Here is a 24,265-nt window from a genome sequence, read left to right as displayed (position 1 = left end):
TACAACAGGACAGAGTTAGAGATCCTAGTGAAAGTGGTTTATTATGGGGAGAGCACTCAGGAGAAGGGGAATCAGAGAAACAGGACCGGGCAGGGGGAGGAGCTGAGCAAGGATGTGGTCTCAGCTGGAGTTGACGTCACATGATCCCACCCAGGGGGAGCTCTGGAACACAGATTTTATCGTATCGCAAGTAGCCGCACCTTGAGACCAGGGTGTTGGCCTTTGTATACTCCTGTCGCTCAGTCATTGGCCATGGCTGCCCCCCAGGGGGCAGTGGGCGTGTGACATCCCAGACAAAGAGGATCCCATTTGGCTGAGAACAATCTCTGAAAAAGGGCACCTGTGAGCCATTCGGAGCCAATACGCACAGTGTCAGTACGATAAATAAAATCTAGGCGAGGCACTAACAGCCTCAGTATCTCTGTAAACACACTTTAATGCTACAAGACGCAATATAAAAACATCCTCCACTAGGAATGAATTTGAAATGCAGATGGACCTTGGCATTGTCGTACCTATAACACTGTGTTACCATTATAATGAATAATATAAGGAGAGGAAATATTACATTACACTGAGTCCAGGACTTTTCTGTTATGCTTTTGTTTGACCATTAATTTAGCTGTTTCCTGACCTGTTCGGACCTCATCCGATGGCTTGAAAAAGCCATAAACATTGAAACATTAACCACACCTGGAATGGAAATATTCGCTCACCGTTGAAGTTGTTTCTTGGTGGGAAACGCCAAACAGAAATCAAGGGAAATATTAAAAAGCAAATGTAAAATCTATGTATTCTCAGGATGGAATTAAAACTCTTGAGATGCCATCAATCATTTAGCTGGACAGTTGTTTTAGGAGCTGTGCAGCTTATAAATAAGAAAATACAAGTGCTCTCTAGAACATTTTTCTTAAATTTCAGATGTATATTTTCCTTTGGGCTGTGGTATGTGTCCATCATAAAATGTGGTACCTAGACCTCAGTGGTTTGCCCTATGGGATTGTTAATCTCTGGAGTCTTAATTGCTTACAAGTAGCAGTAAGTTAACTGCTACTTTTCTACTAGGGGACAAAAAGGCAACATAATGCCTAGTCCAACAGAAGTAATTTCTTTGTATTCTTTGCTTATCTGGCCGCCTTGAGAGAGTTGTGTTTCTTCTGGGGACAGAGTTTTAAGTGAAAGTAAATAAAACTGGAGCACACCCAGTGTAGGGAGATAGTGAGCCTGCCGGCTGAGGAATGTTTGCAGGAGGTGGCAATGCTTGGCTGGGAGAAGACTTTGGGGAACACCGTCATTGTCTTCAAATAGCTGAAGTGATCTCATCTGGAAGAGGGTTTAAACTTGCTTGGGGTCCCAGGCGCACAATGATGGATGATACAGTGAGGCAGAGTTCAAGATGCTAAAAGGAAGAGCTTCGAAAAGTAATCCCAGAAGTAGGCTTTGTAGATTTGGGGAGGGAGGATTTTCTATAGTAAAATATGTGTTTGGAAAATGCTGTACACTACACTCCCTTTGTATAATCACAGCACACGTTAGCATTTGGAAGTCCTGCTATCCTGAAGACAACCAAGTGTTATCAGTGGAGAACAGAGGCAGTGGAGCAAATGGGTAATAACGGAGGTCTCCCTCCTGAAGATTTTCTTTTCCCTAATTCCACTCGGCTGTTATTGAACGCTCTTTGGCATGTCTCTCTTTAATGGACACAGTTTGGAAAGCCTTTACAGTGCCTGCAAAAGCAAGTTCATTAAAGAGTTATTAAGACTTCAGTTCAGATCCCGTGTTCTCAGAGAATATTGTACTCAGCACCTTTTAACTAAAGGGGCACAAAATACTTTTCAGCTAGCGTCTTCCATTAGTTTCCTGAAATTTTACGCCTGCTGCCAAGTATTTTAAGAAATACATTCTCTCTCATTTAAAATGACTTAAATGAAAAAGTAAACCACATGCCTTCCAGCAAAGATTGAGCAGAAATGGTTGTTGGTAGGCTCCAAGGAAGGAGGTATGTTAGAGCCTCACACAGAGGTGGAAGCAGCTTCTGTCAGGGGCTAGTGTTATGCTCTGGGACCTCACATGGGACTGCATGGTATCACTTGACCTGCTGCCAAAACAGAAGACAGGACCATGGGAGTTGGAGAGGACTGCCCGTGTTACCAGATTGCTCACCACGCTACCCTGCAACGGTCCTAATGTGTTCTGAGCCCATTGTCAGTGCCCCAGCGTTTTTGCTCTTCCTTCTGGAAGATCTGGGACACCCTTCCTTCCTGCCCCATTTCTCCATCCATGCCAGCACCAAATCAATGAAAAGGCTTTCTCCAGTTCCTGTGGTGACCACTTTCTCTGAACTTTCATGTCATTTCTCAAACAGTCTACCCCTTGAAGGCATGATCTGGTCTGATGCAGGTGCCTATTCCCACAGCAGGCAGCACAGCACGCACCGGCATGTAGTGGGTATTTTAAAAAGAGTAGTGAGTGAGTGGGAAAAAAATCGTCTGCCTTAAATACCAACCAACAGAAATAGAAGAACATGGAAGACTCCCTAATCCCCTTGCAAGCCATTCCCCTGGTGTATCAAGTCTCCAGCCTGCCCAAAAGGAAGCTTGACACAGAAGGCCAATTTTCTCATCTGTCATCTTTCTCTGTATTTCTCCTTTGTGTTGCATATTTTCATGTAAAGTTACTCAGCGCACAAAGGGTCATAACATGGATTCCTTCATTGTGAATTATATCCATAGCCAAATAAAACAGCTTCCTATCCTGTTTAATACTTCTGTCATGAATCCCACTGTTATAATAATGCTTCCACCTTAGTTTTTTTTTTTATAGTAATATTTTATTTATTTATTTTTATATTTTTATTTTTGGCTGTGTTGGGTCTTCGTTTTTGTGCGAGGGCTTTCTCTAGTTGCGGCGAGCGGGGGCCACTCTTCATCGCGGTGCGCGGGCCTCTTCACTATCGCGGCCTCTCTTGTTGCGGAGCACAGGCTTCAGACGCGCAGGCTCAGTAGTTGTGGTACATGGGCTTAGTTGCTCCGTAGCATGTGGGATCCAGACCAGGGCTCGAACCCGCGTCCCCCGCATTAGCAGGCAGATTCTCAACCACTGTGCCACCAGGGAAGCCCCCACCTTAGTTTGTTAATACTTGCCTGATATGCCTTTATCTACCTGTAACTTTAAACCTTTTTTGTCGTGTCATCTAAGTGCTTCTTTTGAAAATAAGCATAATTGGATTTTAGATTTCTTTTTTTTCCCATCCTAAATTTTTCTTCTTAAATGGAAGATGTTTATGCATTAGTATTCATTGTTATGAGTGAAATATTTGGCTTCCTTTTGTCTGGTACTACATGATTTCTATTCTGTGTTTCCTGTTTCCTTCCAGTTCGTGTGTGTGTGTGCATGTGTGTGATGTGTGATTTATATGTTCTTTCCTTTTAGAACCTCCACAGTTTGAAAGATATATAATATATTCTTCTCCTAACAATTACCTCTGAGGTTTTCAAAAAGCACTCTTTATTCCACATTTTTCAAGTTATTAAAAAGTAAAATAAATATGATATTTTTATTCCTCTATTATTGCAGATAAGCTTATCCAACTTTTAATCCCAACTCCCATCGTGCCAGCAATAGTATTTCCACTTCTTGTTTTTGCGAATTAAGTACGGCCCTCTTGTCAATCCATATTTTTATTGCTCTTCCGATGTTTTGCAGTTCAGACATTTGAGAATAAATCTTAAGATATACATACCTTTTATAACAAGATTTATACATTGATTTAGACATTTCCAGTTTTAACTGATTTTAGTATTTACCAGCAGCTCTATTCTCACGTAACATCTCCATTCTTCAGCTCTTATTTTTGTTTCTCAGTTGTTCAGTATATTCCCAGTAATATTTTTCAAGAGGATATGGTACCAAAGGCATAAGGAAGGACATTGCCATGGGCCCCCTTGCTTGGCTCATGCATCTCTTGTAGATTGGGGCAGAATGGTGAGCAGGGTCCAATCCGGGAAGTCGTGCGGTTTCCACTTAATGTCCCTCAGCCTGTTCTGCGGCTTCGTCCTCTGTCCACTCTGCTCTCACTGAAGCTACTTGCACGCTCTCCCCTTTTACTTTAGTCCATGAAATCCAAAGATCTGAGAACTGCTGCTTTATGACAGTAACTAAATCATCTGTACTATCAGTTCTGACCTTCACTTCTTCTAATAAGGATTTTGATTGTGAAATTTTATTTTTTTGCTGTCCTGTATTCCCCATGCATTCTTCCAGGTTTTTTATTCCTTCTTTTTTTTTTTTTTTGGCACCCTGAACCACTCAGCATGTGGGATCTTAGTTCCCCAACCAGGGATCAAACCCTCACCCCCTAAAATGGAAGCGCGGAGTCTTAACCACTGGACCACCAGGGAAGTCCCTATTCCTTCTTTTGACTCCTTTATTGTAATATCTGGTTCTCTTGTATTTTATCGTCAACCAAAAGCAGATGCTGTGTATAATCGTCTTCTGTTTAGTATAATATAATTCTTTAAAATGCATCTTCCCTTACAACACTGTGAAAGGAGCAAAGGAGACAGGTGATTAATGCAGTCCCGTAGACGAGGTGAATGGCAAATCTGACGGTGTAACCTCCTGAGGGCAGAGGCTGCGGTGTGTTGTGTTCACTGCAGCATCCTCAGCACTGAGTCTGGCACCCATCCTGTAACAGGTGTTCAGTATGAATCTGTTGAATGAATTAATAGATAAATGACTGCTCAACCATTGATGACTATTATCAGAATTATGGTTACGATTATTTTTATTATACACAGAAAAATATTCACAATTAAGAAGGTAGAACTGCAGGTAATCTCAACAGCCATGGATCCATCAAACATTGAACACCAACTGTGTACCGGCCCGGTGCTGATGTCTAATACCTTCATAAATTCAAGTGAGGACACTGAGAGGTACCAAAGGAGAAGAGTCCAGAATTATCTAGAAACTGGAAGAAGTGAGGAGGAGCCCCTCACTCTTTCAAATGAAGACCTGCTGGGCCTCCTCCCATGCAGATGCTGCAGTGTCCACTGGGGAGGGTGGGTTTAACAGGCCTCGTGATGCTCTCACTGGCCTTCCAAGGCCATCCCATCCCACACCCCCATCCAGAGCATCAGACTGGGATGTCCCAAAGCCACATCACTGATGGGAGAATATCTGAGTCCTGTTTGGGGGACTAGTTGGGGAAGTCGGGCACCCAAAGGAACTGTTAGAGGCTGGTTCATCTCAGTGATGTTAGCCATACTTCCACATCTGTTCCTAAAGTTGTTTTTCTTAAGGTACACATCTGCTGACATTAGGAAGGCATGGGCACTGCCTCCCACCCTGTCCTTAAACATCTCATGATTATTGAGAATAAGAAAGGGACCAGGTGGTGACGAGAGATTCTTTATATGCATAAAAAATAAAATAAAAATTTCCCAGCTTGTCAGACACTGCTGCTATCCTATCAGTGTACAAAAGAAAATGAGGGACTTCATTCCTGTGAACTGTTTATTTTACTAGTAACTGACCAAAGTCTTAAATGGCCAAATTTGAGGGGAAAATTATGGGGAAAAAAAGGTAGCCAAAGGAAAGAGACTGTCCCTCTTAAATTATTATCTATCATGATGTTTGCAGGTGTTTTGGTGATTTCTTGAATCACAGCATAAACATGATTTCCAGAGAAATAGTGTTATTCGTGCCCCAAAGAAGAGATCTGTATTTCAGGAGCCTTTTAAAATCATACCTTAGTGGAAAGAAATGACAGTACAGGAGAGTATTTCCACTGCATAAATAACTGGCCAGACAGGGGAGAATGATAATTCAAGGCAGTCTTTTGTTACATTTTTAGTCATTCTCTGAAGGTCTAGGTCACCAGCTAAATGCTATTTAGTAATATCATAGCCAATAGATTCTGAATATACATATTTCCATGTTCTTCTGAGACCCTCTGTGCTTCATATATTTCCTCCTTGTCCCACCTACCAAGAAATTAAAAACCTGCCTAGGACAGAAGGAAAGGAGGAGAAATCTATCAAGGTGGAGTTGGGTGGACAGAAAGTAGACGGTGAATTCTGGATTCACTTTAAGCCTTTTCTAAACTTGTGGCTGCAAAACATTTTCCTGACTGTGATGTTGCCGATTTATGCCTTCCTGCTTGAGGTTAAGACCAAGCCGTGGCAGAGAAATGTAGAAAGGACCCATGATTAATTCCGTGTTTGGAAGCTAGGGATCTCCTGGAATAGGCCATCTGCTGTTAAAAACAGGGGAGGCAGAGACCTGTTGGAAGATGCGTATCCTGTGCCTGCATTCAGCTGCCAGGGCAGGGAACGCTCCACTGACCTACTTTAGAAAGGTCCCTTTGCTTGTGCAGCCCCAGGGATATCACATAAATGACAGAACTGGGCCAGTAGTAAAAAAAAAAAAAATAGGACAGCCCTTCATGTGTGTCTGGGGCTCAAAGCATCCGGCAGGTGTGTGTGTGTGTATACGTGTGTGTGTGTATACGTGTGTGTGTGTGTGTGTGTGTGTGTGTGTGTGTGTAAGGGAGACACCTATACACTGTGACCCAGCTATTAAGGACAGAAGATGAGGGGAAGAGAAATACTAAAGCATTTTCTTTGTAGTTGATCAAACACTGTCTGGTTGCTGAACCAGAAAAATAAAGCATAGACTATTCTATCACATGCTAAGCTTACCTGGAAAGATCCAGAAGCCTATAGCTACCCCACACTCCTCATCCCAACAACATGACAACAAGCAAGCACAGGAGTGCACACGTAGATACCTGCCGGCACGTGTGCTCACCACACACACATTTTACCTCCAATCAGGGAAATGTGTGTTTCCATTGACACGGCAAGAACATGGCTTCAAGAGTTTACATCTGCTTCATTCTGGTCCCTTACAGTCTAAGATCCAAGCACTGTAATGCCATAAAGAGAAATCACAAGAATGACTTATTATAACCGAGGCGGGACAGTGAACCAGCTTGACTCTGACCCAGAAGGACTGTATCACTTCACGTGAGATCAGCCTGATAGCCCTCTTTGAGAAGGAGATTTCAAGGAACATTTTCTGAGCATCCATTTTCTCGTTTTAAAAATAGAAATAAAAATATCTCTCTGATAGATGTGGTAATAAAGATGCAATGAGACAGTGCCCCAAAGCAGTGGTGCCCACTTAGCAGTAAGGTTCAGGGCTCTTTGCTTGTCCCTGTCTTCCTGTCCTGCTGTCCCAGGGGGCACGTACTGGTGCTGGCCGGCCTCTTTCCCAAGCTCTGGTCTCTCACTTCAGCTACAAGAACTCTGCTGCTCAGATGCCTTGTGGATGCTGAAATGCCTACATCTTCCCACAGTGAAGCAAATCATCTCCTTCCCCCATAAAACCTGCCACTTTACTGCTGGCCTCTCCTACTGGGGCACATGGCACCTGCGTGCTCCCATCTACCTGGCCAGAGCCTCAAGGCTATCTTTGACTTCTCCCAGCCCCTCTCTCTAGAAACCCCACCCATGAGCAGCACACTCTGTCAGTTCTACTTCTGTGACTTCTCTATGGCCAACTTGCTCCTCTCTTCCCACTGCTCCTGCCTCAGGCCAGGCTTCAGCACATCTCACGTGAACTGTTTCAAGAACTTCCTAAACTATGTTCTTTTATTCATCTCTACCGCCTCATCTCCCCTTGACACTGCTGCCAACCCTCTTCTGAAAGCAAACTGACATCGAATTACTGCTTTTCTCAGGAATGCTTGCTCGACCTGATTGCCCAAAGAATTATACTCAAGCTCCTTAGCTTGATGCTTATTCTAAAACCTCCAGTAGCTGACAAAGGCAAAGAAGGACTTTGTCCCATCAGATTTATAGAAGTGAAACTTTTTTCACTGCCCTGACAGTCATCATCAGTGGCACTAGTGAGCATCTACAAGTGGATCATTGCAAACAAATTCAAAATACAGAACTGCAAGAGAGAGCCAGGAGAGAGGCAGAATGGGGCAGAGAGGTTGGGGTGGGTATTTGCATTCTGCCTCTGCACTTAGTAGATAGAGTGACCTTGGACAATTGCTTTACCTTCTCTCAGTCCCAATTTCTTTTTTTTTAAATTTTTATTGAAATACAGTTTGTTTACAGTGTTGTGTTAGTTTCAGGTGTACAGCAAAGTGATCAGTTATACATATATATAAATATATATTCTTTTTTACATTCTTTTCCATTATAGGTTATTACAAGTTATTGAGGATAGTTCTCTGTGCTATACAGTAGGTCCTTGCTGGTTGTCTAGTTTATATATAGTGATCTGTATATTTTAATCCCAAATTCCTAATTTATTCCTCCGCTGGCTCCCCTTTGGTAACCACAGATTTGCTTTCTATGTCTGTGAGTCTATTTCTGTTTTGTAAAAAAGTTCATTTGTATCATTTTTTTAGATTCCACGTGTATGTGATAATCATATGATATTTGTCTTTCTCTGTCTGGCTTCCTTCACTGAGTCTGATCATCTCTAGGTCCATCCATGTTACTGCAAATGGCATTATTTCATTCTTTTTTATGGCTGAGTAATATTCCAGTGTGTGTGTGTGTGTGTGTGTGTGTGTGTGTGTATACCACATCTTCTTTATCCATTCATCTGTCAGTGGACACTTAGGTTTTACTTCCATGTCTTGGCTATTGTAAATAGTGCTGCTATGAACATAGGGGTGCATGTGTCTTTTCCAATTATGTTTTTCTCTGGATATGTGCCCAGGAGTGGGATTGCAGGATCATATGGTAGCTCAATTTTTAGTTTTTTAAGGAACCTCCATACTGTTCTCCATAGCGGCTGTTACCAATTTACATTCCCACCAACAGTGTGGGAAGGTTCCTTTTTCTCCACATCCTCTCCAGCATTTATTATTTGTAGAGTTTTTCATGATAGCCATTCTGATCAGTGTGAGGTGATACCTCATTGTAGTTTTGATTTGCATTTCTCTAATAATTAGCAATGTTGAGCATCTTTTAATCCCAGTGTCTTTCAAATGAGATTGAAAATAACAATACCTACTTCATGGAATTTACTGATAATTAAATACATTGATACAAGTGAATGTTCTTTGTGGATTATAAAACTCAAAAATTGTTCAGTAAGATTAAAGCTATCTGTATGTATGAAAGGTTGAGATTAATAGCATGCCAAATTCCTCGGAAAGCACTTTGGAGATGGAGAGACGGGGTACAGCATAGATTGGCCAATCCATTCTTAGGAGAGCTGAGGATAAATACAAATTCTTGAGCCCTAAGCTAGAAGAACAATTCTGAAGAAAGCAAATGAGACTGTGAAAACTGCAGACCTCAGAGAAGAGGAGAAGACAGAAGCAGAGATTATTACTGAGGTCAGGGGTATTCCAGATGGTCATGAGAAAGTGATCATTCAGGAAGACATGTCTCAAAACTTCAAGCCACACACATGTAACAGAAGGAAAGCTTGCTGGCCATGGTGCTAGGACGTGAACTGGTGACCCAGAGGGCAAAGGCTATGGACTCCAAACACAAAGCCCTGAGCCAACCCAACTCCTGTTGCTATTTTTGGAGCTCAGTGTGGGTGAGGGGCGGGAGAAGTAGGGAGAGTTTTTCCACTAGGAGTCAGAAACCGAAATAGGAAAGATCAACAGAAGCATTTATAAACAATGAATGCCATTAATTTTTTTAAGCTAGGAAGGAGTTGGAAAAGATGTAATGTGGCAGGGAGTGGGGAATATACTGAGGGAAAGATGGCCCAGGGGTCTTCAAACCATCTTGTTCAATTGGACTCATAGTAGGGGACAGATAGCATGGGTTATTTTTCATCAAGTTCTCATGAGTAGAGTTCAACTGTGATGGGAAAAATGTTCCCATTTTTTCCCCTTTATCAGAAAACTTTCTAACTCTTGAGTGATTTCCGAAGTTTGGGGGCAGTTTAAGCTGTATTGCTCGAATTCTGAAGCTCACACTCTTTCTAGTACACCACACTATGAGGACAGGTCCAGATAGTTATCAGCATCTGCTTTGAGGAGGGTTTGAGGAATCAGTAGCAGAGATGGAAGGAGTGATTCCCAGAATCGGCTTTCAGCCCCTTCCTAGGTCAGGCAGTCATCAGATGGAACAGTATTCTGGCCTGGATTGTAGGGTCAACCGGGAGCTTGGAGAGTTCTGGGTCCCAACAAACCAGGATGCAGTCACATTGGAACTTTGGCATGAAAAGCAAGACTGACCAGCTGGGAGCCCAGGCAGTAAAGATCTGCAGGCGACTAGAACCCCGTAGTCACGCACGCCTCCAGGAGCCAGGGGCCACAAGAAGGAACCTCACTCCTTCCACAGCATGAGTGGGGCAGAACCCCAGCATTCTCTCAGCCTGGGCGCTTCTCTGGCCCAGGTCTGAGTAGGCTGAACATTCCTCACGGACAGGAATGTTCTTTGTGCCAAGCCCTTTCCTGGCCACAGGGGTTCTAGAGGTGAATAAGCCATCACTCCAAGACAAGGGCCTTTTGTGAAAGGTACCTGGGAACAGTAAGGGAACAGAAGAGAGTGTCTGTCGGTCCTGAGGTGATGGAAGCAGGGAGAGTGTGTGTGCAGGAGGCTTTGGAAAATCCTTAAAAGGGCTTCAAGAAAATGGAAAGCTGTTTAGCAACTGAGCAAGAAAGGCAGAGGAGGCAATGTGAGCAACGCTCAAGCGGCATGAGCCAGCCACCCTTGCTGGGAGCCACAAATGATCTGGTAAAACCAAGGAGTAGCTCAAGGGGGAGCATATTGAAAATGAAGCAAGGAGAGTCAGCAGAGGTCCCATCAGGGAGGGAATCCTACGGAATTCTGTTTCATTCCTTGCTTTAGTGTTTATTCAAAGGCAAATGGCCCATGAATAATGCTAGCTGCATTATAATGCCGGTTCTTATCACCCAGCTGAGGTTTTGTTATGGCCTTTAGTTTAAAAATACTAGCTCTGTCATCTTTACTACTGTTTGCATAGTCCCTAGCCCTTAAATGCCTCTGGTCTGCCCAGCCACTGAAAACACACCCTCCACTTTTGCTCTCATCTGTGGCTCTGAGGCCCTTCTGTGAGCCTGGCTTCTGGCCCTCCAAGGCTTTGCAGACTCTTGATGCAAGCGATCTCCTGATCCCTTGCAATCTCCTTTCCCAGCCATGGCCTGTACTGCCAGAGGCTGAGGGGAATCCAGTAGCTAAACCGATAAGAACAGGGGCCTGGAACATCTTTGAACTATCTCATCTATATTTACCTTTGAATCATTTATATATATTTTATGTAATCCAAGAAATATTTATGAATCTACTTCTAGATATTCATATTTATAACATATATATTATTTATTTCTAGATTTTTAAAAATTTTTTTTCCCATATCATAGTAAGGTGCCTTTCTTGTCTAATTTACATTAATTTTATCAAATAAATTGTAGGAGTGATGCCATGGTTGTACAATCTGGAAGCAAACTAATTATCAGTAACAATGTTAACTATTGTTCACCGCTGATTAAGTACCATACTGATTACATTTCTTTTCTTACACATTTCTTTTTCTTATTTTTACCCATTCTCCATATTGTTCCTCTAGGTAAGTGATCTCAAGGGCAACAATTGTTTTATCTTTAACTCTGATACTATATGAAATTCAACCAAGGGGTAAGCAATGCCTCGATGGCAAAATCTTATCAAAATTAGTCTGGCCAATTGTTTTATAGATATCTGTAATCGATATCATTTCTTTTAAAAAGTCTGTCATCCAATGTAGTTGATTCAGCCATTTGCATTGAGAAAACCCCTTCAATATTTTCTCCTAACATCTATATATAAACTTCTTCATTCACTGGAGCTTCAACACTTGGTTTTCTATGGACAGCTCACTTATCCATAGTGGCAAATGATACCAGGCTCATAAAATGGCTCAGTGCCCAACAGTTAATCAGTGTTGTATTGGTTTGCATTGATCCATTCCAAAATCCATCTCAATATCATAAGTCACATTCTTAATAATTTTCAACTGTAACTCATAGAACTATCTTAGATTTTCCTAGAAGTTCATATCCCAGGGAAGAACTGATGGTTTCTGTGAAGATCTGGCCCCATGTCTTCGCTATATCTCCATATTCCAAGGACCACAGCGTTCCAAGGGGCTGACTTGACCTGGTTTCCTGCAAGTTCAACTTTGCTTTTTGTCACGGTAGTACATGAGACTAGTTTAAAGGTGGTACTGATGGTACTGAAAATACTACAATGGAAACTGTCTCGTCTTATAACCCAGACTCGCTTCTGAAAGGCAACCACTTTCATCCTTTTTAATTGTTGCTTCTGGCATTCATTTCAGTATTTCTAAATCCTGTGCTTCTACTACTATTTATTGATGAATCAAACATGTCTTGGCTTCCTGCTATAGAGGATGAGGATTCAGCTCTAACCCCTCCAGCAACCCCTGCTTGTTCACTTCTTCCTCACTCTCACTTTCCCACAAGAGTCACATCACAGTCTGCTGCTCCCTTGCTCTCTCGTCTTCCCAAGTAGTTTTATCACAATTTTGTGTTAACTAGTCACTTTATACACTATTATGACCATTGCTCACTTCTGATTCTAGTATTGTACCATGATTACATTTCTTTCCTTACACAGGTTTTATGTTGCTTCATACTGGAAATTGCCTTTTTCATTGCCTTGACTCTTCATGCACCTATCATTGTTTTTTTTATATACTCTCATATATCTGTCTAATGCCATATCTATTATGATATCCAAATCTAAAAAAGCTCTATAAATGTTTAAGTTCCATTTTTTCCCAAGTCTACTGCCTCACTTCATCTGTGGCTCCTGTCTAGGGCTATTACTGTGTTGTCATATGGGCATATCATTTACCTGTCCTCTATGTTGTTCTTGTGTTGGACACTGAGTCTGATATTTTCCTCTTCCTTGATTTATTTCTTCATCTTTCTAAGGCACATTCTTCAGTAGTTTTCTAAGAAAGCGTGTATGGAAAGTTAAATATTTTTAACTCCTGAGGATCTGAATATGTGTTTATTCTGCCTTCATACTTGTTAGTAATTTGGCTGGGTATAAAATTCTAGGTTGGAAATTTTCTTCTTGCAGAATTTTGAAATTCCACAGTTTTTGAAGCTCCATGACTTTCTAGTTTCCAAGCTGCTATTGGGAAATCCAATCTTCCTCTCTTCTGCTAAATTGCTTACCACACCTTCAGTTGCTATTTTCCAAATGTATGTTGAACTTTCTTCTACTCTTGCCACTCCTCCCAGTAACTCTGTTATTTGGGCGTTTATACCATTTTTTTATTCTTGCTAATTTTAGTGGGGTTTTGGTATGAATAAGTGGGAAACTCATGTTGCCAGTCCACCATATTTACTCAAAATCCAGTAAAATCTTTATTTTTCCAAGTGTGTAAACCCATGCCATCCCCTTTGCATATATTATGATGCTATTACTATTAGCATCCCTGAGAGTAGTTAGTACTATTCCCATTTGATGATGAGACAGCTGAAGCTCCAAGAATGTTAGTAGTTTTCTTAAGTTTAAAGAGCCCACATGAGACAGATTCAAATTTAAAATCATGTTTTTCCCACCCTACTGAGGCATAACGGTCACATTCAGTGATGCCTTTGTGATGCAGATCAGTGGTGATAAAACAACTTAGATTATAGCTTCTCCATACCTTGCTACAGTAAACTAATGCCACTGCTGGGATGTAAATTATTCCTTTGAACTAGTCTCTGAGCCACAGAATACAAGCTTGCCTCTTCAATCACTTTTGTTATTCCATGGTAGAAATTGGAACACCTAAAACCAAATAATTGCCGGTGGTCTGACTCATACAGTGGAGTGTTTTAGAACAAGCAAGGAAAAGTGAAATTATGGTGTTCAGGTCTGAAGGAAAATATACCTTAATATATAATGGCTCTATTTCAGAGTCCAGCACACAATGAAATAACTTTCCTCTTTGAAGCTTTTACTTACATTCTCACATAAGGCACAAATAGCATTCTCTATTTGAAAACAAAAATTAAGTTACTGCCTTCAAAGTCCAGTCTTTTGAAGACATTGCAATCTTTCAGCTAAGTGGTTATTCTCAAAATGAAAAAGAGATTTTCCAACTAGTATTTATGAACAAGCACACATACCCAGTAATTTATGGTATGTTTATATGTCACTTCGACTTTCTGTGTTTATAACAGCAGACACACTTTGTGTTAAATGTTGCCTTCGTGAAGGGAGTTTTCAGGTAATACCTCCTGAAGGGTTTCTAGGGCTTTGTCCAGTCAAGAGTTTTCCTGTTGCTTTTCTCAGCTGACTGTCAGGTTCTCATAGTCCCTATTTTATCGTCTCATTATCCTCAACTGCATCCTCATGTAGGTTAAACAAGCCAAATAAAAGGAGGAAATGTTTGGGTCAAGCAGGGAAAGAGTGAAACTAAGCAGGACCTCCTCTGACCTGAGGCAAGTCATTCTACTGCTTGGACCCTCAGGCTTCTCGTCTGTGAAATAAAATCATACACATACACCATTGTAAAGCAATTATACTCCAATAAAGATGTTAAAAAAATAATATAAAATAAAATCATACACATAGATGATCTCCAGGTCCTCTTTCAGCTCTTGAATGCCATTCCTACACCATCGATGAAATCAACTTAAATTAATTATCTAAATCAGTCACCACTGATTTCATTGTGTGTGTGACTGACTACAAAAGAATTCGTTCATTAATTTCTTTAATACATATTTATTGGGCATCATACCCAGAGCTGGGTATACAATAGCAAATGGACAGACTCAGTCCTTAGCCTCATTGAGTTCATAGTCCAGAGGAAAAGACAAAAACGAACTTTCAAATAAATAACAACTGTGATAAATCCTGTGAAAGATAATAACAGAGCGCTGTGAAAAGACTAACAGGAAAAAGATAATTTAGAGTGGAGGAGGGGGAATGTTCCCAAGAAGGCCTCATTGAAGAAGTGACAAGCGGCCCTAAGGATGAGGACAGTGAAACAAGTGAGGAGCTACAGACAAGCATTGCAGGCACACAGGGCAGCATGTGTAAAGACCCTGAGGGATTCAAGAGCTCGTGCATTTAAGGAACTTGAAGAAGGTCATGTGGCTAGACCCTGGTGAGCAAGAGGGGTCGGCCTGAGACAAAGTTAGAAATGGGCTCCCACCAAATCATACAAAGTCTCGCCAACATGGTGAGCATTTTGTATAACATCAGAAAAGCAGGGAGAACCTACCGAGAGACCATTAAGTAGGAGGTTCTACACACAGTGGAGGAAGGCAAAAATGGATAAGGCAATTCAGTCAGGAATTGGTCCGGACAAGGCGTGGTGATGGTTTGGAGGAGGCAGTGGTGGAGAAGAGGGTGGATTTTATGTGTGTTGGGCTGTCCTCGCTTTGTGTCTGTGGTCAGCTATGATATACCGGGAGACCTGTGACCTCATGTGTCAGGGCCTATGGACATATTAATTCCTACTGAGGGAGGCTTGTTGCCTTTCCAGCTGGTCTTCTTGGGCAGCATTCCACGTGATCCATGGAAAGTATTCACACATCCTTCTGCTGACAAGCTTTTAAGGTGCGGGCCTTGCCTATATGGCTGTTTCTCCTTGGTAGGCTGGCAGGACCACTGGTCACCCATATCCCTCACCTACACGCTCCCATGGGTGTGGCCACAGCCATGTGTCCAAATCTCCTCAAAATCCCTCTCAGTAGGAGGAGACTGAGAAGAGAAGAAAGCACCTCCTTCTTCTCATTATGTAGAGAAGCATAGTTTTAGGGATAAAACTAATAGTGCCTCAACAACTCTACAAAGAAATTCTCCCTCCAGTCTCCCACCTCCCTTCCGCTTTTCCAATAGGCTTGATTTGCTTGGTCACCTAAGCGCTGTGAAATCCATTTTGGCGCCTCATTTTTAAGACCTCCTTGGAAGCCTACTACCTCCTCTTCATAAGTCAGAGCAGATGGCACCTCTTGTCCTGTATCCTCTGTCCTGGAGTCAGTGGAGACAGAAGACATCCCATTTTAACATCCTCTCTTCGCCTCCATCCAGCCACTTTCTAAAACAACAAATGAGGTGCCCAGCACCACTCCTGTCTTCCTGAAGCTCCCACATCCCGCCCTCTGGTCTGTCCTCCCGATGCCTCTCCAGTGCTGCTGCCTTGGGCCTTGGTGCAGGCCAAGATTTTGGACACAGTGGCCAGGATGACTCTCTGCCTCTCCTCCCTCCTCTGCTTTCTTTCTTCTCACCCGTTATGACACCCTGTCCCAGGACACTAAGTGACTCACTGCAGGGGTAGTTTCACTGCCCCCCACCTCCTCTTCCTTTTCCCCCAGGCAGGGGCTGGTGTCTGATCGAGCCCTCTATCCCCCACTTTAGACCATCATCAGCCCCACTTTCACACAGACCACGCTGTTGCCCCTTTATTGGTCATTTTCCAGAGAGTTTGCCCAATAGTTCAGACTGTGTGATGGGAATTCAGGTAAAAATGGGTAGAATTTCAGGACTTGGACGACTCAGCAAGATACACAGAAAAGCAGAAATGTGATCCATATGAAGAGCAAAGAAAGTGGGATTTGCGAGCTTGAATTGAGTGAGCAATGGAAGCAGAGGAGGTTGAGATTGTCTGGAGGAATAAACAGGAAAGGGGCAGAAGGAAACCAGAGCTGATACTTTGGGTAGAAAATATGGAAGAAGGTAAAAGAATCTACTGTAATATTTTGTCCATTTTTAAATGTTCATATAAACATCACAGGAAAGAGGAATTAGCTGGGTTATGGGAATGGCCACTTTTTCAGTGATTTCATACAAGTCGCCAGGGAAGAGTAGGTTGTATCCTAACCAAAGCTCACCATATATCTGACAGGAACAAATGCTAAGCATGGACTGCGCTGCAAGGCCTGTAAGATGAGTGTCCACCACAAGTGCATGGACGGCCTGGCACCCCAGCGGTGCATGGGCAAGCTGGTAAGGGCTGGTGCCCGGAGTGTGCCCCGGAACCACTGCTCAGGGCCCCTGCCTGCCCGATGAGATCACTCCATTCAAAATATTTCATGGCAGCACCCTGAGAACTGGACACCGGGAAGGTACCCCCCACGTCTCTGGCTGGACAACTTGGCTTCCTAGTTGGCATAAAGATTGAGCAAGGAGGAGCTTTGTCAACTTAGGAGATGCATGTTGCATGTGTGGAAAGGGCTCAGTGTCCTTCATAGAGTGGACAACTTGTCCTGGGTCGGCACTTTCCCGGTTTTAGCATTGGGACTGTCCAGGTTTTGCAAGTAAAAAGCAGGCATCCCAGGAACCCCCTCAGCCCCAGCTTAATTGTCTGACAGCTCAGTGCGTATCAAGAATGGGATAGAGATGAACCGCCCCACAGAAGTGGAGAGAGTAGCAAACATCTTTACCACTGTAACAGATCATGGTGGCCAAACCAAGGGCTGGGGGCTCAGCCTGGCCCATTCTGGGCTGATTTTCGCATCTCAGGGGTGGACTTCAATACTGGTGCCACACAATGATAAAAAAGCCACCCAGAGCACTTTTGAGAATAGTTGAAACTAAGATGGCCAAAGAATTATAGAAGGGACCAAGAATGTCTACCCTAGACATACTTAGGGCATGACAGCTGTCTTCAGAAAAATTTAAGATCTGTCACACAGAATTCTGTCATCCTCTGTGGCTTCAGGGAAAAGGCCTAGGATCAGTAGGTTCCAAGTCTTAACCATCAGAGATCATGTCACCAAGGACCTGCCTCCAGGATTAGTGAGAGTTCCTGCTATCCACATCCCCAGCAGTGTTCACAGGAGGATACCACTTGCTAGGAACATTGGAAGGGATTCTGGAATTCTAGTAGGGGTGAGACCCTTAAGTTCCCTTCTAACACTGGGGTACAGTAAGTCAGGATTCTTAGAGAGTTCATCTCCGTACTCTGATTGGCAGTGTCCTTTTCTCCAAAACCCCTGCCTCACGTGCTTCCCTCCTCCTCCTCCCATGGTGATTCCCACAAGCCAAGGCAGAAGCCAAGGATGAGAGGTCAGAAAAACAGAACGGAATCTAGAACACAAAGCTCTGCGTAGAGCTCATCAGACATACAAGGGACTTCAGGTCTACCTGTGAGGTCTGCTTGCCCATGCCCAGGCCTTTTAATGATGTTAATAAACCACGTGGTGAAGTAACACACAATGGTCCATTTGTATCCTGGGAAATAATGAGCCCAACATAAAGGAGGCTGCAATGTGCACCTGCAGAGGAGAAGCAGGACGGGGGAGGGCAGGGCTGGGGGCTTGCTTTCTGGAGGGAGTGGAGCTTGCTTATTGACACCTGTACCTCCCGACCCGACCCCAGGGATAAATTATAGGACATGTCAGCGTCTTAAAGGGAGACACGGAGGCACCCCTAGAGGAACCAACTGGTTTCATTTTTAGAGTTCTCGTGGGGTTTTCTCCATCTCATCAATAACATTGAGCCCTTCTCTTTCTCATTCTGTCTCCAGCCAAAGGGGTTTCGGCGTTACTACAGCTCCCCCTTGCTCATTCATGAACAGTTTGGATGCATTAAAGAAGTTATGCCCATTGGTGAGTTGGGACCCGGTGGGCTGAGCTGGGTTTGGAGCAGTGACGTCAGAGCTGATGGCTGCTCTTCTCCCAGGTCCCGGTGCTGCCGTACCAGTGGGGGGCCAGGGGGTGGCATTCGTTTGGTGGCTAATTGGGTTATGGTTGTTTGTTTTGCTGGAGGGGAAACTTAAGGTGAACCAAATTCTCCAGAAATTTTTGTCCTCTCCCTGATGAAGCTTCAAAGAACCCAGGTCCCAAAGGCCATCAGCAGCATGGCAGAGTGGAAGGAGCATGGAGACTGGCATCCCATAGACCTGGGTCAAAGCCCAGCTCCTCCATTGGCCAACTGTGTGTCTGAACAAGCTACTCAACCTGCTGGACCCTATACAATGAAAACAGCAATGGCTGCTTTGCATAATTTTTTGTAGAAAATAGGTATACATTATAAACTAATGCTTGGAAGGAGCTTACTGAATATTGTTTATTCTTTAATGAGGAAAAAATGTCTAATATTTTTAGGTATTTCTGGCTTGCATATATTCCTCAACAATATCTTTCAGTTCCATTTCTTCTCCCTTTCTGAAAATCTCTACATTTATGTTTGCCTTTTGGTGGGGGCAGGGGGAGGAACTTTTAAACTAGAAATTTACAAACTAGAAAGCTTTTCATTAGAAACTCCAGGAAGCCTGGTAATGTCCAAGTCTTTCAAAACGGTTGCCTCCTACTGCAAACTTTGTGTCACGAGACTTCGTACCTTGGTGAGCAGGGCCTTTCACTAGAGGAAATAAAGCTGGTCTCTGGGAAGAACCTGGGCACTGGAGTCCTGCGGGTGGATAACAAAGAGGAAAGCCAGTCAATCAGCAAAGGTTTGGGAGCACAGAGGGCTGAGTGCAGTGGAGGGACCTGGGAAATGGGCACAGGTCGTGGGGCAGCATGCGAGGAAACTTGACCACAAAAGCCCCATTTTCCCAGGGGTAAGAGGGTCTCTTGTGCAGGACCTACTTTTCGAGCCATTAACCCGGGAGGTATGATAGGTGGTTATCTATCCCGTCCGTGATATGAGGAAACCCTTCTCTCAGGTGAGCTTTCTCTTCTGCTGCAGCCTGCGGCAATAAGGTGGACCCTGTCTATGAGACCCTCCGCTTCGGCACCTCCCTGGCCCAGAGAACCAAGAAGGGCAGCTCTGGCAGCGGCTCCAATTCGCCTCACGGAACCTCGGTAATTGTCCTCTTCCTCCTTCGGGCACCGTGCAGTGTGGGTCCCACCTAAATGCATCAGGCGGGGGGAGTCTCTTGGGGGTCAGGCAGCCTTTAAAGGGAGCTCCAAGTGCCTTTGGGCCACTAAAGGTTAACCTTCTGGGGCCAACCCCCAGAAATCCTTTTACTTTCCTCCTAAAGACCACGCTCCTGGCCTCAGGCTCATTGACGCTCTCTCCCTCCCCCTCCCACCACTACTAGCTTATCCGCCCGACACATAGAAAGGTTCGACCCAAACAAGGGGCAGAAGCAGAGAAGTCACAGCTGTGTCCAGTTCTCCTTCCAGCTACATCCCAGTTCAAAAATACAGCCATTTCTCACATTTTCTCAGTCCTCTCTCTCTAAGCCAAGATGCACCCTTTGATTTCTTTCACACAAACACTACCCTCCCCGGGGGGTGGGGGGCTTCCCTCCACGGGACACACACCCTCCCAAGCACCTCTCTCCTATGTTTTACCTGATCTAAAATGAGTGTTGTGTGCATCTCTGTGGCCTGGTGTCGTCATCCTCTCTCTGGCTGTCCCAACCAGAATTTCTATGAATGCCCCAAGATGCCACACAACTCTGTAGCAGAGAGAAGGCTCCCCAGAGATGGGCCTGACCTGCCCGCATGAGCAGCGATGTCTGCTGCTGCGGTTCTGAGCTCTTGCTCGTCACAGCAGGGAGACATCCTGAGAAACACTCCGCGGGAGACAGTGAACGTTTTCGCCTCCACATTTGTGACTGATGCTACGAGCAGAAAGACCGTCACAGGCATAATTGAGGGATGTCCAGGCTGCTTTCGTGTCTAAAACAGCTTTGTTTCTAGCAATGTCTCGACCCTACAGACTGGTTTTAGGGGCAAAAAGCATAGTTCGTTCAATGTCAGCAACGTGTTCGTTCATCATATTCCACTTCTACTTCCTGGCACTGGTTGCATCAGTAAATATTTCTTGGAGCTTTGCTCTGTGAAGGCTTTGTTCTGAGAGCTGCAGGGAGACAAAGACAAATCAAATTGTACTTAAATATCTGTCACTTCACTCTTTCCCCAGAGTCCAACTTGCCTCAGTGGAAGCAAACAGAAACAATTGATTGCTACTTTAACATGACTTTGCTTCCTTCCTGCATGGTCAGTAGTAATGAACTTCAGCCTCTTGCCATCCTGGCAGTATTGTTATATCCTAAAGCGAACATATTCCCACATAGCAAAGGTTTATTTTCTTCCAGGGCTGTAGAGGCATTTGCTTTACATTGTTGGGAAGTTGCCGCCTGGCTGTTCTAAATCATTAGGTCTCCTCTCAAGTGCTTTCAAATGTTCTAGAATAGAGAAGGCTTGACGGCTTTGGGAATATCAGCAGAAATCAAATTTGAAAACTTTCTAGGAGTTGGTTAGCTAGTTTAGGAATAATCTTCAGTTTTGTAAGATTAAATTAACATAATAATAGCACCTTCTATTCAGAAATAGTGAGCTTCAGAGGAACAGGGTACAAGTGACTTAGAGACCCTGTGACATTTTTTTTTCTTCTTTCTGATGTGTCATGAAAGAAAGAATGGCTGAAATAAATCTTAAAGCTAAATTGTAAGAAGAAATCAGTCTCAGGAAGGTGGTACTAAAGTACTCTAGAGCTGATGAGGAGAGTTAGGAAGGCAAACTTGTTCCTCTCTAGTAAGATATAAATAAATTGTTTTACAAATATGACTCTCCTCTAAGGCCCCCTAAATTCCTCTTTTAAAGAGACGAGAGGGCTTCCCTGGTGGTGCAGTGGTTGAGAATCTGCCTGCCAATGCAGGGGACACGGGTTTGAGCCCTGGTCTGGGAAGATCCCACATGCTGCAGAGCGACTAGGCCTGTGTGCCACAGTTACTGAGCCTGCGCGTCTGGAGCCTGTGCTCCGCAACAAGAGAGGCCACGACAGTGAGAGGCCCGCGCACTGCATTGAAGAGTGGCCCCCACTTGCCGCAACTAGAGAAAGCCCTCGCACAGAAACGAAGACCCAACACAGCCATAAATAAATAAATAAATAAAAATTAAAAAAATAAATAAAGAGACGAGAGAGGCACAGACAGAAGTAGAGCATCTGACCCTTTGAAAGAGGCGATCTGTGGTGTAAATGTTTAATGACCAATGAGGGCTGGACCCCGATTTGTAGCATTTGCCAATTTCCATGGTGTAAATACTCCCACTGTGGCCAATTTCAAGCTTACCAGTGTGATGACCCTAAAGGCTCTCACCAGCCCATGTGAGCTAGTCCAGCTATACTGCTGGGTGAAGCACAGTGCTTAAGAGACGAACCTAGAGAATGTTATGCTCAGTGAAATAAGTCAGACAGAGAAAGACAAGTACTGTCTGATATCACTTATATGTGGAATCTAAAAAATAATACAAATGACGGATATGCGAAACAGAAACAGACTCACAGATATAGAAAATAAATTTATGGTTCCAAAAGGGGAAAGGGAAGGGGAGAGGGACAAATTAGGCATATGGGATCAACAGATACAAACTACTATACATAAAATAGATAAGCTGTAAGGATTTACTGTATAGCACAGGGAATTATAGCCATTATCTTGAAATAACTTTAATGGAGTACAATCTGCAAAGTACTGAATCATTATGCTGTACACCTGAAACTAACATAATATTGTAAATCAACTATACTTTAAAAGAAAAAAAGAGCATGGGCTCTGGAGACAACACCAGGGGTTCAAACTCCAGCTCCACCACTTACGAGCTCTGAGACCTCAAGTTGAGTTCTTGATTGTCTCTGGGCTTCAGATTCCTATCTGAAAAATAGGCCTATCAGAGGATTATTGTGAAGCATAAATGAGATGATTCATATAAAGTATGTAAAAACAGCACGTGATAGATGATTGGTAACAATTAGCTATTTAGAGTGCTGCTTTATTGTTGTTATTTCTGTAACCTAAATTATAACTATGACTTCTCTTATACACAAGAAAGGGCAGAATTTGTTATTACAAAAGCAATTACTTTTCGCAGCAATGGAAACAGCATTTAACTCATACCTAAGTAATGCATCCCTCAGTAGTGCATCTTGTTCTCTATAATTGATATTTAACACTCACCTAGAAAGAGCTGTAGTTCTACTGACCATTTTAAGTGACAGGGTGTGGGCAGGAATTCTGATTTCTCTCTGTCGTCTCTTCCTGGGAAATAGCCTAACTGTGGCCTGTGCATATAGGCACTCATTCACCTGTCATGTGCCAACCCCTGAGCCTGCTCTGGACACTGGGAGGGAGGGACAGTGCCTGTAAGACAACACACAGCCTCTCTGAAGTTAACCAAACAGACAGAAGAGCAATGATGCAATTCTTAAGACAGTGTCATGTAAATTCCACCTTAGCTCTTCTACTGGTATCACAGTCTCTGCTCAGTCGGCCCCTGAAATGACATTGCTCATTCCACGCTGTTCCCTCTTTTCAAGATTTCAGATCTTGTGGAGGTTCCTGAAGAGGCTGACGGGCCAGCAGGCGTGTATGGCCTACGGAAACGCAGCAACAGCGGTAAGTGGGGTGCGTGGGGATCTAGCACTGCCCAGCACAAACGGGAATCACATCCGTCATCCAGGTCAGCAGGCAGGCACACCTGACTTCCAGGATCCTCTCTCTGCCAGCTCTGGAATTCAATCCGGGCAAGTGTTTGATATTCTGGAGGGAAACCGGACATAATCACTGGTGGATTTCAGTGATTTGACTCTAACATTCCCTAAGTTCTGTCTTCTGAGTTCTCATGCCCTAAGGACATAGAGGTCCTTCCAGGCCTTTCTGTTAACACATCACTTCCCCCACTGACCTACATTGGATAACAAAGCATCCCAGAGAGAGCCACTCCATCCTACACCGGAAGTACTCCAGGTGAGGGGTGGTGCCGGGGAGTGTGGGCCTCACCTTGGCTCCTCCCCAGCAGAGATAACAGACTCAAAAACTGATCTGCACAATCTAGCCAGACATTCTTTATTAATATCGTTTAGTTTTCTAATAGCATAAGCCCTTCTTATAATAATTTCTAGAATACTTATTAGATGCTGACTACATGCTATTGCTTGCTAACATTGAGAAAGAACCTCTTCTTAAACCAGAACTTAAAGAAACATAACCAGCACCTTATGCCTGAATCTTGATGAGCCTCTTGATGTCAACAACTACTTAATTTCCACTCATTTATCCAAAAGCTATTTATGAAGTATTTACTACCAGCAGCAAAACTACATAGGTCACAAAGCTGTCCTCGGGTCACTCATAACCCAGCACGGTTGCAGGTCCTGACCTGTGTTGTTACCTTGGGCTGAATGCATTCTCCTGGCAGAAGTTATCCCTCGAAGCTCTAATACCCACAGGTGAAGCACAGGGATGCACCACCTTGGACAGATTTTCCACTTGACTAAGTGTCCCTGCCATTTCCAGACTGGAAGCAGGACTTCTGCATCAAATACCCCATAGCTGCTTT

At 43.6% G+C, this 24,265-nt stretch overlaps 1 protein-coding gene across 3 annotated transcripts in view; it reads left to right on the top strand.

The window, feature by feature from the left end:
- The window catches only part of STAC (SH3 and cysteine rich domain), a 101,105-nt gene that overhangs the window by 43,694 nt on the left and 33,146 nt on the right, over window positions 1-24,265 (top strand). For all 3 annotated transcript variants that reach the window (XM_057555011.1, XM_057555012.1, XM_007191492.2), the window contains exons 3-6: window positions 16,876-16,976; window positions 18,499-18,580; window positions 19,662-19,777; window positions 23,244-23,322. In XM_057555011.1, coding sequence (XP_057410994.1) covers window positions 16,876-16,976; window positions 18,499-18,580; window positions 19,662-19,777; window positions 23,244-23,322 — 378 coding nt within the window. The remainder of the gene's footprint in view (window positions 1-16,875; window positions 16,977-18,498; window positions 18,581-19,661; window positions 19,778-23,243; window positions 23,323-24,265) is intronic.

Source organism: Balaenoptera acutorostrata, chromosome 10, assembly GCF_949987535.1.
Source record: "Balaenoptera acutorostrata chromosome 10, mBalAcu1.1, whole genome shotgun sequence".
Taxonomy (NCBI): domain Eukaryota; kingdom Metazoa; phylum Chordata; class Mammalia; order Artiodactyla; family Balaenopteridae; genus Balaenoptera; species Balaenoptera acutorostrata.
This window is presented reverse-complemented; position numbering and strand designations above follow the sequence as displayed.